The 16,341-nt window shown below is 54.1% G+C and overlaps 6 protein-coding genes across 6 annotated transcripts; 1 reads left to right on the plus strand and 5 right to left on the minus strand.

Annotated features, from left to right (window-relative positions):
• Nucleotides 1-1,208: 1,208 nt before the first annotated feature.
• J4E90_003192 (uncharacterized protein) lies at nucleotides 1,209-2,916 on the minus strand (the record flags this gene model as incomplete). Its single annotated transcript, XM_051432763.1, has 3 exons — nucleotides 1,209-1,858; nucleotides 1,909-2,547; nucleotides 2,754-2,916. The coding sequence occupies 3 exons, from the start codon at nucleotides 2,914-2,916 to the stop codon at nucleotides 1,209-1,211; spliced, it is 1,452 nt and encodes a 483-aa protein (XP_051292661.1).
• Nucleotides 2,917-5,701: 2,785 nt separating this feature from the next.
• J4E90_003193 (uncharacterized protein) lies at nucleotides 5,702-7,161 on the minus strand (the record flags this gene model as incomplete). Its single annotated transcript, XM_051432764.1, has 3 exons — nucleotides 5,702-6,210; nucleotides 6,290-6,956; nucleotides 7,009-7,161. 3 exons carry the CDS (start codon nucleotides 7,159-7,161, stop codon nucleotides 5,702-5,704), a joined length of 1,329 nt encoding a protein of 442 aa, XP_051292662.1.
• Nucleotides 7,162-7,872: 711 nt separating this feature from the next.
• On the minus strand, nucleotides 7,873-9,012 carry J4E90_003194 (uncharacterized protein; the record flags this gene model as incomplete). The annotated part of the gene is made up of 1 exon (XM_051432765.1): nucleotides 7,873-9,012. One exon carries the CDS (start codon nucleotides 9,010-9,012, stop codon nucleotides 7,873-7,875), a length of 1,140 nt encoding a protein of 379 aa, XP_051292663.1.
• Nucleotides 9,013-9,493: 481 nt separating this feature from the next.
• Nucleotides 9,494-10,904, minus strand: GEL1_1 (beta-glucanosyltransferase; the record flags this gene model as incomplete). Its single annotated transcript, XM_051432766.1, has 2 exons — nucleotides 9,494-10,683; nucleotides 10,736-10,904. The coding sequence occupies 2 exons, from the start codon at nucleotides 10,902-10,904 to the stop codon at nucleotides 9,494-9,496; spliced, it is 1,359 nt and encodes a 452-aa protein (XP_051292664.1).
• A 1,811-nt stretch (nucleotides 10,905-12,715) lies between these two features.
• Nucleotides 12,716-13,667, plus strand: J4E90_003196 (uncharacterized protein; the record flags this gene model as incomplete). Its single annotated transcript, XM_051432767.1, has 2 exons — nucleotides 12,716-12,844; nucleotides 12,897-13,667. 2 exons carry the CDS (start codon nucleotides 12,716-12,718, stop codon nucleotides 13,665-13,667), a joined length of 900 nt encoding a protein of 299 aa, XP_051292665.1.
• A 229-nt stretch (nucleotides 13,668-13,896) lies between these two features.
• J4E90_003197 (uncharacterized protein) lies at nucleotides 13,897-16,236 on the minus strand (the record flags this gene model as incomplete). Its single annotated transcript, XM_051432768.1, has 1 exon — nucleotides 13,897-16,236. One exon carries the CDS (start codon nucleotides 16,234-16,236, stop codon nucleotides 13,897-13,899), a length of 2,340 nt encoding a protein of 779 aa, XP_051292666.1.
• Between the last annotated feature and the right edge of the window lie 105 nt (nucleotides 16,237-16,341).

The raw sequence follows: 16,341 nt of genomic DNA on the forward strand, positions 1-16,341 counted from the left end.
CCCCCCCCCCCCCCCCCCCCCCCCCCCCCCGCCCCCCCCCCCCCCCCTCTCGGTGCGTGGAAGGAAGCCTAGAAGGCAGTAGTCATGACTAGGTAGTGCGCTCTCCGGGACGGAGATAGTGAATACAACGAAGGAAGAAGAGCTTCTCTCCGTGGAAACAAATCTCAGTCAAGTCCACAAAGCCGTGCTAGTTTGCTAAGATAGGAGCAAAGGCTTGTTACGTGTAGGAAGATTGGTTCACTTGATAGCGATACTGCAGCGGATACGTGTACAAAAGTCAGCTCCCCGCGGTTCATTTCCATGTCTCGTACCGGACAACGCATCATGTTTCAAGATTTCTCGGTGACCGAAAAGTGATGCTGGACATATTGCTTGAACAACACTACGTAATGACCATTACTAGAAGCCAGTCATCTCGATTGACGTAAGTAGTGGACAATTATAGAGCTCTCGACGCAAGTGCAAGTCACAGGATGCAGACGAAGTTCTGTTGTAAATTGATACCGATCTATTCGTAGTCGAACAAGTGAGACCGACGTTAATACATGAGAACCGTCGAATGAATGATCAAGTCGCATTAACCTTGGTCACCAAGAGGATACGTAGATGCATGGCAGACATGTACGTACCGTTGCGCATTGAATGCTCAACCAACAGTCAAAAAGATCAAGTCAAGACAGCTCCCCGAATCCCACAGGGAAAAGTCAATCCACTCACCAACCCACACTACAAGGCATAGATCACCAGACGCACGACGTTTACAACAAAGCAAAAAACAGATTCAATGGTATCGTGCGCAAATCTACATCTCTCCTTTGTTTCTAAGATCCACTTTCTTTCTTGTCCCTACAAGGGGGCACAAGCTGTGATCTGGCTCAGCCTTCCTACAGCCTTCCCCAAACACACACCAACCCAACAGTTCAAAAACAGAATGGTACAGAAAGGTAAAGGGAATCAGACAAAGAAAAAGGTATTTTACCCTCGCCATAGCTACGAGTCTTGTCAAGTGATGTCAATCCGCGCGAACCCCGGCCGCCCCAATGGAGGGCCGAGAGGAAGGGATGCTAGAAGCTAGGCAGGAGGGACCAAGTGTCTCCTCTATTGTCGTCGTGTGCTGTCGTAGAAGAACGCCGATGTGCATGCAAGAACCGTTTATGCTTTGGGTGCTTATCGTCAAAGTCTTTTTTGTTTCATTGAAAAGTCAAGACTTAGTTGCGGCCCATGTGACTGTGGTCGCGGCGGTGCTTGTGTGCGTGTCGGCGGCGGTCAGCACCAACAGTGGTGGTGACGACAACCTCAACAATGGCAACCTCGTACACGACACCGTCTTTGGTGTAGGTAGAGGTGGACACAATCTCGTCGTCCTTCAGAGCGTTGGCGATGTCGGCAATGGGGGTGACGACAGGCGCAGCGTAATCGGCCATGGAGGAGGAAGAGGAGGACTTGGTAACCATGGTAGCAGGGCTCTCGACGTTGTAGACAGAGATACCGCCGCCACCGAGGGAGTGGGCAGGAGCGTAGGACTGAGTAGGGACAGGGGCAGAGGCAGAGGAGGAGATGGGCTTGACGGGCTCCTCGTCGTCCTTGTCGCCTCCCTCGAGGGGAGTGGCGTACTCGGGTCCGTATTGAACCTTGACGTTACCGCAGAGGCCGTTGGAAGGACCAGCGCAGTCGTCGATGTCAAGGATCTTGGGCATGTCCTGGATCTTGCACATGGCTTGCTCGGCCTGGGTCTGGAGGCTTCCGGCGAAGACAGGGCAGTCCTCAACGCGACCAGAGAGGTTGGTGCAGGTCGAGACAGCTTGTTGGAGGGTATCGATGTTCCAGCCGTTGATGAAATCAGCGTGGTATCCGTAGCCTGATTCTAGTTAGTAATTGGCTCATAAGAAAGCTTGCACGTGAACTTACCAGTGGGGTCACCGTTAGAGAAGGTGAATTGACCGGGCATGCCCTTGAACTTGTTGGTGTTCCAGATGGTCTCGTAGAAGAGCGTAGGGTAGCGCTTGTTGTAGCCCTTGGGGCACTCGCCACCGTCGACCATGTTAGGGTAGGCCATGTGGCTCTTGTGGTCATCAGCGGTCGCATCGCCGTTGCCGCACGAGGGGAACATGATCTCAGCACGGATACCGTCAGCGCAGTTCTCGTCCATGTACTCCTTGTCAGGGAGGAAGTGGCGGTAGCGCGAGCCCTCAGGGGCCCTGCCGTAGTTCATGCAGTTCATGCCGATGGCCTTCTGGCCAAGAGACAGCTGGGTCATGTCGTCCGCAGTCCAGGAAGAGGTTGGCGGGTCAGGAACGGGACCGGTGAAGTTGCGGAGACGTGTGTCACCAGCGAGCATCTGGAAGCCCTCAGGGAAAGCCTCGAGGTTGTCGCCGATGAGAAGGTAGTATGCGAGCATACCACCGATCTGGGGAACGATCTCGGTCTTGCCATTCTCGTGGACGAAGTGGAGCGAAGGGGTCCAGTAGGCGGACTTGTCGTCGTCGAACTGGCACGAGGTGCAGTCCGACTTACGGAGCATGTCATAGGTGGTGGTCTCGGCGAAGTCTGTCGGCTGTTAGCAAAATGTACTATCCGCGAAACAGCCCCTGCCTCAGGCGCCCAAATGGAGAGTCGTCGCATGAATGATTCGCGTGTACCCAGTCAGGTTGGGGTCCCCTTGTTTGGAACACCCTGACAGATCCAGAACACATGCTCACTCATCATACGCCTTGCCAAGAGGGCCGAAGCAGGAGGGGGCGGTCTTCACTTACTGCTTCCACCGTGGATGGTGTGGCTGTGAGAGGAAGCAGTTCCCTCGTCGACGATGGGGTCGAGACGCGCAAGCGCAGTGCGGTCGGTACAGGGCATGCGCCAGAAGGCGCTGGCAGTGCCGGAGAGGACGGCCGCCGCGTAGAAGGGTGCGAAAGACTTCATGGTTGAATGGTCGGTCGACTTGAATTGGGAGGGGAGTCGGTGGTTGAGTAGTCTTGCGAGAAGGTCGGTTGTTGAGACAAGGTGAGTGCTTTTTTCACTATGTTGGTCGGAGGGGATTCGAAGTCGCTTCCGGGTAGGTTGACGAAGTGAATAAGTCGGGCGCCAGGACTCTCCTGCGCTTCAAGAAGATAGACCTAGAAAGGAGTGTAGCGTTGTCACGAAGACAACTAGTTGGATGGGTAGCGAATGTTGCTGGCGGTGCCAAAGGAGTGACAAGGCGAAGGAAAGGACGCAGTAAAAGAAGGACGGGAGAGATGGGCAAACGGGCGGTTATCACGCTGGAACGGTGCTAGAGGCTTCTTTTAGGGGAGATGAAGGCATACTTTGGTTTAGCGAGGTGAAACCCTAGATTAGTACGTGGAGCATGGGACGTCCTGGGAGCGTGCTGCCATGCTCTCGTTGGACCGTGAGGCGCTGCGCACCGGCCGCTAGTCCAGGAACAGTAAGCTGAAACATGTCAGTTAGGGGATCCTTCACATGGATAAGCTGAGTACCGGCCGGCAGCCTTGCTGGGCCAAATGAATCGGGCACGCTGAGGAGCCGCATTGTGTGGAGGCGGCGCTGGTGATGGTGGTGATGGTGAAGCATCCGCGCCGCTCCCGTCGTCGACGCTGCTGCTCCAACGTCTCATGTCCAAGGCGATCTACTCCACCCTCGCGCACCTGGCTCATCTGCGTATTCGGTAGGTGGTCGCACGTAACACCGGCCGGCGTGCCACAATGAGGCCGGATCATCGCTTTCTGTCGTCTTTGTTTGGTATAGGTAGTCTGGGTACCTGAATTGGCGGCAAGCCGTGGCCCGTTGCAGCATCGCAATCTCACAGGCCGCCGCTCCCACTGGCAGACGGTCCCGAAGTGCTGCACCGGCGGCGGCGACATCATGGCGACCCACTGAAATGGCACATCGCAATTGCAATGCGGGTGTCGGCAGTGGCGTCTATGTCATCGCGATAAACCTCCTTTTCTTTTACGATAGGGGCGGCTGATCTCTGGCCACCTGCTGTTCTGCGGCTGTTTGCACCACGCCAAAACAACGCTGCCACTGCTGGCCCCCTCTCTGTAGTAGTCGGTGAGCGGCTGTCTGCCTCCATTTGCGCGGGACCCCGGGACAGCGAGATTGCGCCAACTGGCTCCAACCGGCGCGGCAATAACGCGGCGAAGCGTAACTCTCGTTCGCCATTTCGCTACTCTGCTTGGTTGCTTGGTGGTGACTTGTCACGACACGGCGTCCTGCTTGTGGTCCGAAAGCAGCCTCCTCGTGCGGCACAGCAGTCGCACAACCTTCTTCACGACCTCGCTGCTCACGAGCGCACGCCGTGGTTGGACGCGAGGCATAAGCGCCACGCCCCTCGCCTCGTGTGCTGTAATTCCCGCCCCGGCTCCATACAGCCTATCGATAGTGAATTTTCGTTCCTGCAGTAGCGCTCACCACGGCGTCATGTGCTGCGCCTGGCTAAACTATCTCCTGTTCTGTGATTTGCCGGTGCTATTCTCGCGCGCTCATGCGAAGCTGATCCTCTTCTCAGCCTCCTTGAGCTAGGACATGAGACGAAAACACACCAACTACTCGGTGGGACTGTGGGACAAGAATAGTGCAGGAACCATATTCGTGCTCGTATAGTTGAGCACTATGCCAGCAGGAGCAAGCACTACACCGGCAGGAGCAGGCACTATACCGGCAGGAGCAAGGCACTACACCTGCAAGAGCTGAGCGCAGCGCCCCTTCCTCACTCAGGGACATCGCAGCAGCACGAGCGAGGCTGCTCCAAGATTAACCTGTCACTCGTCTCACACCTCCCCTCCTGTCCTCGCCTACAAACACAACACTGCCCTCAAACCCAGATCCTTGATGACATTCTCAGGCAGATATGTAAAACACGCCTTCGCTCAGGTACCCCGCCTCTCCTATTGGCCAAACCCCCATAGCATGTCCGAAAACGTTTCAAGGCATGAATTTCTGGAACAAAGTCAAACTCATGCTACCCTCGACTTGCGTTGGGGGTTGTGCGAGGCAAGGATCAGCATGTGTAACTCCACCGTCATGTCTGCCGGATGTGCTAAGATTTGTCACCCAAGGCACGCAGATCAAGCAAGGAAAGCTGTGTATCGATAGGGCACCCCTCGATGATGATCCACGAGTCCTGCGCCCGATTGTTCCACAGATAGTGTGACTAACTACGTTGCTCCTTGCTGCTACCTGCGCCGCCGCCACATGCCTTGCCCGAGCCGCGGATCTGCGACACCTGGGGAAGACTATCTGGTATACACCAAGGGGAGAAGGGATGTGTGCATGGGCGGCCCGCACAGCACATCACTCACTGTACTCCTACAATCGCATGTCGCCCTTCTCCCACGTCCACGCTGGTTTGCATTGACCGTGGATCCCCAGGCAGGAAGCGGTCTTTTAATATTATTTTGGTTCGATCGATCGATCCGGCGTAGCGTATACTGCCCTGTGAGATGAGCTTGGGCTGGCCTAGGAGAACGTTGCATCCGAAGACGTGCTTCCCTTCCGTTGACGGTTGCACTGACAATGCGCTTCATATGTCATTCAAATATATGCTTCATGTAGGGCTGCTGTGATGAAAGGAGGAGAAGGCGTCATCCTCAAAGCAAATCGCTAGGGCCGTGCCGTGAGGGGCAGACATGGCATCCATTCTACTCTGTGCAGTGTCGCGATGCACATCTCTATCTTCCTGCAAGTGATCATCCACCCTCCCACCCCATCACAATTTAGCCCCATCTCTCAACGGAATCTTCTCCCAAGCTTCCGCAAATCCACAACTCCTCACCCAATGCGGCTCACCCGCCTCCACACTATCCACAGCCATATGCCCCAACTTCCTCCACATATCCCCTTGAACTAACATTCCTTCTTTCCCCTCCCACTTCTTGCAGACCGCCTCGGCATTTGCAATCGCCCTTACAAGCTTACACGCATGCCCATCATCCTCCACATTATTCACCCTCTTGATAACTTCGTCCATACCGCCATCCTTCGTGGGCGCGTAGTCGGTAATTTCATCCACGAGGAGAGTTGGACAGCCGCGCGAAACGTACATTGTGATATCCATCCAGATCTTCCATTCTAGAAGTCGGCGTTGGATCGCTGGAGACAGGGAGGAAGAGGGAGACAGGAAGGCGGAGAAGAAGATACTCGAATTTAGGCAGTGGATAAAGTAGAAGTCGAATTTGACTTGATGAGGTGGGCGTTGCGCAGCGGCGGTGTAGTAAACTGTTGTTGAGTCGTGTTAGTGTGATGTTGGTGGAACAGTATGGAACCGAATGGGGAAGGAGAAGGACTGCTAACGTACCCACAGCGTTGATCATCTCAGCTGTCTTTTCTTCCAATTCCCCCTCTTTAACAGTATACTGCGTCGCATACTTGATCATCTCCTCAGGCGCTCTTTTGATGATTCCATCTCGAACCTTGTTTCCATCGTCCCAGTGCGCGGCTTTGCTCAACTTGTCGTCTTTCCTGCATTCCTCCAGTATCTGCACGACTGTCTTCTTCGGTCCATCTTTGCTTCTGCTTTCTTTAGCAGCCTTTTCGCACCCAAAGAACAGCGATGCTATCCAGTTATCGTGTACGGCGGCCTGCGCTAGCGCTTCCGCAATAATGGCGGGCTGCTGGAACTCGATGCCAAATCCAAGATGTATGATGGGATGCAGAAACCCAGCAAACATGCGCGCCAGCAAATCGTCTGCAAGTTCGGTTTCAGCAAACAGGTGCTCGTGCAGTACGCGTTGCCAACCGCTCTTATCAATCTCTTGTTGGAAGTAGACAAGGAAATCGTGGTAGTATTTTTCCTGCCCAAGGTAGGACTTGAAGCACTCCGGCTTGTGCATATCATTGACGATAGACTTTTCGAGGGGTTCTGATGGGCGTTGATAGGATACATTTACGTCGTATGCTTTTTGGAGTTCTTCTGGCGAAGCGTTGAGCGCGAACAGAGTGAGGAGATGATGGGCGATGTGGTTCTAGATGGACTGGTAAGCCTTGACACATGTTGATGTCACTTACATATCTTACATGGAATCCGCTCTGATTGAAGAAGATGTGATGCTTCTCGTGGTTGACTTGCAAAAGCTGGCTCGCCTTTTCTGCGCTCTCAGCCTTTAGTCCTTTGACGTAGAAATGGGGCTTCTGCGAAGCCTCGAGATGAACCTTTGAACCGGTAGCCATGGCTCTCAGTGAACGCGTAGGGCCGTGTTGTTGTAAGCGTGGGATATGATTGTATGCTGACGATGTATAGAAGCTCAGTTTGTAGAAAGTCGACGATGTGCGTGCAGTTTGGGCGAACATCCACAAGAGAGCTGTTCAGCCTGCCTCAAGATCCACGCACGTAGTAAGGCGATTTACGAGTTCAGGATGTTGCATCCTTATATGTTTACATGTCGTACATATGGGAAGCGCAAAGTCGGAGTTGCGATGCGATGGCTATGACGTCTGTGGGGAACCCTGTCTCGCCTCGGGGACCAACCCTCTCCGTTGCGGATCTCCGCTCAACGTAGAAATGTCAGCTCGGATCTTTCGGTGCTTACGCAACGCGAGGTTACGAAAACAGTTCAATTTCCCCGCAATTATTCCTAACGCTTTAGTTGCCAAGATCTTTACGATGTACGATGGAGATCGTAACAGTATAGGTGCTTGGATGATTCAGATTGGACGCGTCAAATATCCTCTTATCGTTGGTAAATGTTCACAGATGGCTGCATGGTCGAAGGAAGATGTTTATATTCCAGTGCAAAATCCACGTATACGGCTTCTTACGTGCGCTCAGTCTTGTGGGTATAACTCCTAATGCCTACCCAAACACCCTGCTATGCATCATATCATGAAACGTTATCTTCTACTTATAAGGCAAACACTCGTGCTCTCGCTGCGAGGCAACAATCATCCCGAGTATTTCTTGGCCTCCATACCCTCGGGTGGTTCGGGGGTTATGGTCTTGTTGCCAACGTTACTCCAGTCGGTACTAAGGACTGTGCCGCCGCTTTCCGAGTAGCTCTTCATCATAGCTCGTTGCTGCTCGGGGGTGGCGCCGCTGTACAGCTGCTTAAAGAAGTGTGATGTCTCGTCGCCCTCAATCTCGTCTTTGTCGTCGAGATCGTTCACCACGACCTTATCCCAATTCTTCGCACCTGACTTGGAGGACGTTGGGTATGCAGGGGCGGTGTCTTTGGTTGGGCGGACGGGCAGAGAAATAGTGGATGCTTCAGCAGAGCCAACGTCGCCGTCGGGGTGCTCAAGATCATGCCATTTCAGCCCCGTGGTTGCCTTGCGCATTGTTATCTCCAACTTGGTGGGTGTGACTCGATATTTCGATTGTGAAGGGTCGATCTTTTCGTATAGAGGGTCGGCGCTGTAGCTGTAATCCGACGAGTCGGCAGTAGGGAATGCGACGGACACGGATCTCTCCTCGAATTCTACGCTGACTTTGTCTTTGGCCACACCCTTGGCCATGATTGTGAGGGTAACAGTTTCAGGCGACTGGTACCAATCGGTCTTGATTTTGTCTTTCGGGGTTGGGGCGACAGGCTTCGGGGCCTGAGACGGGGCGGGCTGCTCGGCCTTCGCTGGGGCGGCAGAGACTGGTGCGCTGGGCACATCGACCTCCGGAGTCTCCTTGACGGTGACCTTCCTCATCTCGTCGTCTTCTGGTACATCCTTCAATTTTGTTGCGACCTTGGACTCCCAAATGGGCAGCATCTTGTCCTTCTCGTCAAGGCCCTTTACGGTTTTCAGCAGATGGTCGGCGTCTGCATATCTTCCGAGGTGGAACAGAGCGACGGCGCGTCGGAACTGGGCGTCCTTGATGAGCTCGCGCGAGCCGCGTTTCTTTGCAAGGACGACGGCGAGTTCGGCATCGCGGAGGGATTCGGCGTATTTGGCAGTGCGCTGGTAGGCTGTGGCGCGGCCGATGTAGTACTTGACGGCCGTGGTGTTGACTGCGAGAGCCTTGGTGTAGTGTTCAATCGCTTCGTCGGGTTTGCTTGCGCTGAGAGCAGCGTCGCCTTTGCGGGCGTCGTCCATGGCGGGGTAAGGTATAGTTGAACAGAAGAATAGGCGGCGATGTAAAGCGGGGTAGGAGGTGCGACGGCTTTTATAGAGGCTTGCTCTCGAATGCTGGTGAAAGAAGTTGGTCTTGGTACAATCACAACCATGGAAGCTTCCATTGCTGCCTTCGAAAACCAGGGTCCACGCCGCTAGCCTCACTGCATCGCATCCGCATTGGCGGGGTCGTGTTTGTCAGGCACACTTCGCCAACGCTAGCACATTATCTAGTCGACATTCACTTTCCGAAGTCAGACGAATCGTTCGAAATACGAGGAGCATGTTCATGTATGTATGTATTACTACACAAAAGACCCCGCATCTGTGACGACCGAGGTGTATACAATGCCGACTATGGCAGTCAAAAACTCCACAAACAAATAAAACGATTCTTCTACATCTATCCCGTATGCTTGCTCACAGAAAGACACAAGCTTTGCACACCTCAGCAACGATCCATCTAGAATACAATGGCGGCACCGAAGAGAGCGCTGGCAGCGATCATAGCGACGAAACGGAGGGGTACGTCGAGACCAGCAGCAGCACCCTCGGGGTTGCCAGCACCGCCGCTGGAGCCGGGAGTGGGCGAGCGAGTGGGGCTTCCAGATCCGGGGGTAGCAGTGGACTCGCTGGGTTCGCCAGCGAAGTGCGAGCCATCACCCTCAAGACCAGGACCCTCTCCGGCACCTTCATCCATGAACGCCATAGCCTTGCTGGGAATAGCAGGGAGGGTGGTGCCCTCGACTTGCCACTCGTCAGACTCAGAAGGGCACTCGGAAGCCTCGCCGTTCTCCTTGAAGCCACCAGCACCGGAGGGGTTAGCAGTCTTCTTGTAAGCCTCAGCGAGACGCTCGAAGTCCTCGTTGGGCGAGATTTTGCCATCGTCGCCGACCTCGACAAGACCGTAACCGTTGGGCTCAACAGTGTATTCGTAAGCGAGACCACCAGAGTAGACGCCGGTCATGTTGGTAGAGTAGAGAGCCTCGATCTCGCCCCACTGGCGGGTGTTGGTGATGCAGCCAAACTCAGACAGGAAGATGGGCTTGCTGTAGTCCTCGTAGGTCTTGACCTTCTGGTCCCATCCAGACTGGGTGAAAGACGAGGGGTCGCACCAGGAGTAGTCGTTGAAGGCAAAGAAGTCGGAGCGCTCATCGTCAGTACCGCAGTTGAAGTAGAGAGCCTGGAACTCAATGTTCTCCGAAACATCAGCGGCAGAGTATCCAACGGGAATGACACGGTTGTGCCTGTTGGAGATGTACTGCTTCATGTCACGAGTGACAGCCTTGATGTAAGGAGCAGCGTTGGTGTTGTTCTTCGCGTTGATGACCTCGTTTCCGGAAAAGAAGAGGAGCAGGTTGTTGTAGTCGGCGAATGCGTCGATGGTGGCAAACACGGACTGCAGGTACACATCGTTGTACGAGCGGTGGAGGGTGTCCTCGTTCTCACGGTTGAGAGAATAGTCGGGCGTGTTGGCATCGAGCGCCAGGTAGATACCAGCGTCGTCGAGCATCTTCATACCCTCATCGTGGTTCTTTGAGTTGTCGATGGTGTAGATACGGACAGTGTTGATGCCGAGCGACTTGAAGTTCTCGACATCGCGTGCGAGACCCTCGAGGTCGAGCAGAGGGTCTTGTGCGTCGGCGGCACCACCTAAACACTGTTAGTACCGTGGTTGTTTATTCCTTGTGACACAAAGACGGACCTGGCTGGTAGGCAACGCCACGGACGTAGAAACGCTCATCGCCGGCGAAGAAGGCATTGCCCTTGACGGTGACCGGTGGCAGCTTTCCCTTTGACTGGCGGGCGACGACGCTGGCAAAGGCGGGAGCAATAGCGGCTCCCAAGATGGAGAAGACGACAGAGGTCTTCATGACGGGCGCAGGAGAAGAAGTAGAATTAAAAGGCAAATAGAAAAGCGATTGGAAGTCTAACGAGTGACTGGTAAAGTAGGAAAGGTAATTCTCACACAGAGGGCATGCAATCGTCGAGGCGGAAGCCGGGCTAGCGACAGTATTTGAAGCGGCAACAGAGCAATTTCTTGGTTACCCCCGAGTGCTACATGTGGAACTTGCCAACCCTCATGGGTTGTCTGGCGCTGCTGCGCGCCAAGTCGATGGGTGTTGGCGGGCGCGCAGGAATCGCGGAGACCAAGCAGCCAAGTCCATAGTCATGAATTAGCAGAAGCCCGCCGAGCCTTGGTCAGGGGCAATAAGCCCAATGACTGGCAGGCGCATGCCTGGACGACGTCTTGATCGCGAGCGAATTGCGCGTCCGTCCATTTCCCGCCGCTCTACACAGCCTCGTTGAGAGAATCAAGACTTTGTTCGCTCCAGGACAATCTGCTGGTTCGAGGCGATCGCGATGGCATGAAACGACTGCGCGCTTGGTCCTCACCAAGGAAATGACGGCCATCGCATTCCGAAAGCGCTTGGTGGAGGACGCGGTACCGTGGAAGGCCCTTTGCTGACGGCATCATTGCAGCTATGCACAGACTTCAGCTTCATTGCGATGCCACTGTTAGTTCACCATCGTCGCGCGACGGCACTGTTTGCCGGGTCGCAGTCACGCTTCATCGCGGCCCGTGGAGATCCGAACTCGGGGAGTGTAGCTGCAGGTGGCAAAAAGCAGCTCGTCCATCTACCCGCGCAGTGCGGGCATACGAATTGTTGAGGTCGGTAGGCGAAGTATGGTTCTGTGGTGTTTGTGAGTCGCTGGTTGCAGCGTGACAGCTGCCGCATCCGGGGCCCCAGCCCCGATAAGATGATCCGCCCGGTCGCATGGTTCCGACACGCGTTCGCTCTTGTCTACCACCGCTCACCAATAACTACATATCACAATCATCTCACGGACGAGCAGATTCTCACATTGAAGACTGAAGCGTCTTCAGTGCCCGGGTCAGGTCACCGACTGTCTGAGACAATCTGCCAAGCTCGGCCACAGCAATCTGCCGCAACAAGCAATGTCACCGAAGATTTCTGCGACGAGAAGTGATGCCTCCGCCAGCCGTCAATGCTCCAGACAGCCGACCTCGATAGCTGTGCTCTTCTTCTCTCGGGCTCTGACTACTGCTTGTGTTTGAATTAGCTCTGCGTGCTGACGAAGTTTCTTTCGATTCCAGACCATGTCTGTTCAGGCCGGTGTCAGCCCTGCAAAGAGACGGACAGGCTTACTTCGAGACAATCAAAGCTACCACTACGACCTTGACACGACAGAAACTCGGTCTATGCAGGACTAATCTAACGGGGTTGTAGGTTGCGCCGTCATGATTAGCTACGATCCCAATTAATACACGCAGACGCAGACGTATATTTCTGGTATTATTTGCCGACCCCATAAGTTCATGCCATGATGATGAACCAAAAATACCGCCGTGTCTGCTGCATCGTCGCGCCAAGTATAGTTTCATGTGCTTGCGCGCCTCCAAAGAGCAGCCGAGCTGCATGCGCACCCTGGTCGCATCGTCGCCGTCAGCGAACCACAACGGAACTGCAGGCGCCACACGAGCTATTATCCAGCGGCGAGGTTTGCGACCCCAATTATATAGCAAAAATGCGCAGTCGGGTTAAGTGAAGGCTAATGGGCGCAATATATTGCGGCGAGGGCAAAGGATCCGCTTGGGCGGGTGCAAGATGATAAAGAACTCCCTTACCCGCGCCTCCCAGGTCACTCACCAACCGCCAAAATGCTTCAAACAATGCTCTTCACGTCGCTGCCGCTTCTGACGGCGGCGGCGTATCTAGACCCCTCGCTGCAACAGCAAAAGCCGTTGCTAGACTCCAAGCCAGCGTCGTCACGTGCACTCACTCTCACAGTATGTCAAGAACAACCGATCTTATCTTGGTATCAAACTGACACCCCAGCAGCTGGACCAAAACCTTCACTACACCTTCGCTGCCTCCGACGATGACTTCACGCGTACCCGTCTCGACCAACTCCAAGGTCCATTGGTTGGGTACGGCATCGAAGAGGTCGCCGACCACGCCATCACCATCAACATTCCCCTCAACTCTTCGCTCAAGGGTACCGCTACATTCTCCAGTACACGTCAAGCAGCACTTTGGCCCCAGTTTACCGATCGGTTCACATGGACCCCACAGCTACCACTGCATACTCTGTTCATGCTAGGCGCACGCATCCCCATACTAGACATTGGCATCAGGAAGGATGGTATGCTTACCACGCCCGCTCAATCCGCGACTCTCGATCTAAGTACACCCTACATATACGTTCCAAAGGGTATCTGGGACGTCTTGCTGCTAGCTACGACTACCGAACAGCAAGCCAGGGACGGCGAGGAAGTGCTGTACGTGGACTGTGGGGCGTTGAGCGTCTTCCCTGATCTGGTATTTGGCATGGCACCAAGTGAGTGTGGGAGTGGTGAGGAGATCGCAGACGACGACGACGATGGTGAAGAGGATTATGACGAGGAAGAAGAAGATTATGGAGAGCTGGTTATCACACCCGAACAGTATGTCTTGCAGACCTCAGAAGGGAAATGCATGCTTCTGGCAAGGAACGCCGACTCTGATCCTACTGTACCGGGAAAAGTCAGTCTTGGTTGGGCCGCGGTGAGGGGTCGCGAAGTCATACTGGATCGGCACGTTGGACGCATTGGCTTCGGAAGGTCAGTATGAGAGTGCATGAAGTGGAGGAAGTACCAGCGTTGGATACCCATATGATGAGATTGATGCCCGCAATGCGTGACAAGCGATGAAGAAAGTGAATGAGCATTACTTTACATACACAACGGCATCTACATTGTTCGTCGGTTGGGTTTGTGACAACATGGACAAGAGAGCAAAAGTCGCATGTCGTGAAAGCGAAGATGTAACATTGCGCAAGGCGCTCTACATGAGCTGTGCTCTACATCAAACAGAAGCTGAGCGTGACCGCGCCAACAGTCGCAAGCAGACCCGTCCATCCGACCCTAAGCCCACTCGCTGCATCCTCATCGTCACCTCCTTGTGCACTTCCATCGCCTGTGCTCTCAGGGTTAGTATCACCCTTACCCTGCTGCTGATCCGAACTCGTCACACTGCCCGCTACGCAAGCGCTCTCATCCATGCCTCCATTATTGCCAAACGCCACATTCGCCGCCTTCTCCCACAGTCTCGTCACATTAAAGTAATGCTCCGGCTCATACCAGATCCGGCAACTTGCTGTGTCGTTCAGGAACTGTGTTGGCACGCCCGCGGACTCAAAGCCCGCGCGGATGTTGTCCTGGAAGTTTACGCTGGCATCCATTACAGCGATAGGTGGGGCTGTGGGGAGGAACTGTGCCCAGTCGTTGGCTTCTGAGCGGGAAGAGGCGAATTCAGCGGTTACGTATGTGGTCAAGGCTTCCATGTAAAGAGTAGGGATCACTAAGGTTCCCTTTGTGCCGCCAACGGCTACCATGGGACCGAAGTTCGGACGGCCACCGATAGCGAGACTGCGTACGCCAGATTGCTGGACCATGAGTTCGACGAAGATGGAGCAGGTTGAGGCGCAGACACCGTCGGTAAGCAAGATGATGTCTTCGGCGCGGAAGGGGTCCGTGGTGAAGTTGCTGCGCTCGTTGTAGCCTGTCATGGTGATGCCGACGGCGGTGCGCTCGCTGCTTGTCGTCAAGGGGTCACTGAGGTTGTATTTCAGTAGAGCAGTAAACTTGTCGTTGTTGAATAGCTCAGGTGGGTACATTGCGTTCCAGTCTGAAAATTCGTCGCCAGTGGAAGAGAGGTAGGCGTCGTTGCTGAATGGGCTTGTGAAGAGTTCGGCATTGAGAATATTGATCTGCTTGAAGCTCGAAATATTCTCACCGAAGACCTCGCTGGCTCGGTGTCCACGGTACCGGTTTTGGGTCTGTGGTTGTTGGGTCGGGAAGAATTGCAGATACATGTCGTAACCAGAAAGTACCTTGCCGCCGTTGTTGGCACGTAGATCGATGATGATCTTCTCTACGCCGCGGGACTTGGCTTCAGAAATGTACTCCTGGACTACGGCTTGGAACTCCTGGGCACCTGCGACATCTTCTGTGTTGAATGTCGTCACCACTAATACACCAATCTCGCCAACACCGGTGTTGACGAAGAATCCAGCCAAAGGCACCTGATCTGCCGAGTGAGCAACGACTGGTTCCGGGTAGAGCAACGGCACCGAAGCGTGTTGTTGCGCAAAAGTACCCCTGAACTCGTAGTCGCGCGGATTCTCCAGATGTAGAGGCATCTTAGTGGGCTCCCTCTTCTTGATCCTCATCGAGCTTGTCTGAGGTAAAATGTAGGTCTTGTACAGCGATTCGGCATCGCTGACGTAGCCCCAAGACTCGGGTTGAAGGACAAGAGCACCATTGGTGTACGTGTTGATCGTGCCGTTCTCATAAGTTACGTTGGTAGTAGCACCGGGATAAAACCTTGGACTGGTGAAATACCCATAGTTCTCCGCTGCCTGGGAGAAAAACAGGGCGTTGTAACGTGTATCAGGGTCATGATAGGCGTTCAAGTTTGCTTCGTCCTGCAGAAAGCTCTCCACATCTCTTCCGTCGATTTGCGTGACGGGCGAGGGATCATACCCAACTGTGCCGTTGAAGTCCTCCAAAGCCCAGACTTGGGGTACGTCGCTGCCATCTCTTGATGCAGAAACAAGGGCAAAAGCGCTGCTTCGTCGCCACCTGAATATCCCTGCGTACGCCATTCCGTTCCAGCCCAAATGCCCGTCGTGCGCTTTTACCAACAAGGATGCAATGTCGGTCTCGAAATCAAATTCGTTATTGTACTGCCCAGATCCGACTTTGTTTTTGATATCATCCAGACCAGCGACGATGTCAACAGCGTCATTTGGCCATCCTTTTGGCGGGTCCTTAAGATAGCTGAGAGTCGACTGGAACTCTACTCCCTTCTTGATCTCGTCAATTGTCGTTGATGCGTCGTCTGCGTAGAACGGCAGTGATTTGAGACAAGCGTGTGCGAGTTCAGCATCTACGGCCGGAAAGTCTGAAAAATCATCTGATACCAATTGGGCGATTTGCCCACAAGCTTCGCTGGTCTCTATCGGTCCAGAGACGTCTTCTATAGTCGTGGGATTGACTTCGATGTCATCTATTGATGATGCTGTTGGTGTTGCTGTAGGTATGATGTCGAAGGTTTGTGAGGAGTCGCTGAAGTCTATCGAACTTGTCTGTGCCGTGGCAACTACCAGGAGCGCTGATAGCGCAACGAAGGACCTCATGATGCCGGAATAATGCGGGCTGTATAGTCTGATGTCCAAAGGTTCGGGAATACGAATACGAAACGATCAGGTGTCTGATCGTTCAACACGTAGGGCGTCGTGGAT

The sequence above is a fragment of the Alternaria incomplexa genome, assembly GCF_024043165.1.
Source record: "Alternaria incomplexa strain BMP 0042 chromosome Unknown scaffold_4, whole genome shotgun sequence".
Classification (NCBI taxonomy): domain Eukaryota; kingdom Fungi; phylum Ascomycota; class Dothideomycetes; order Pleosporales; family Pleosporaceae; genus Alternaria; species Alternaria incomplexa.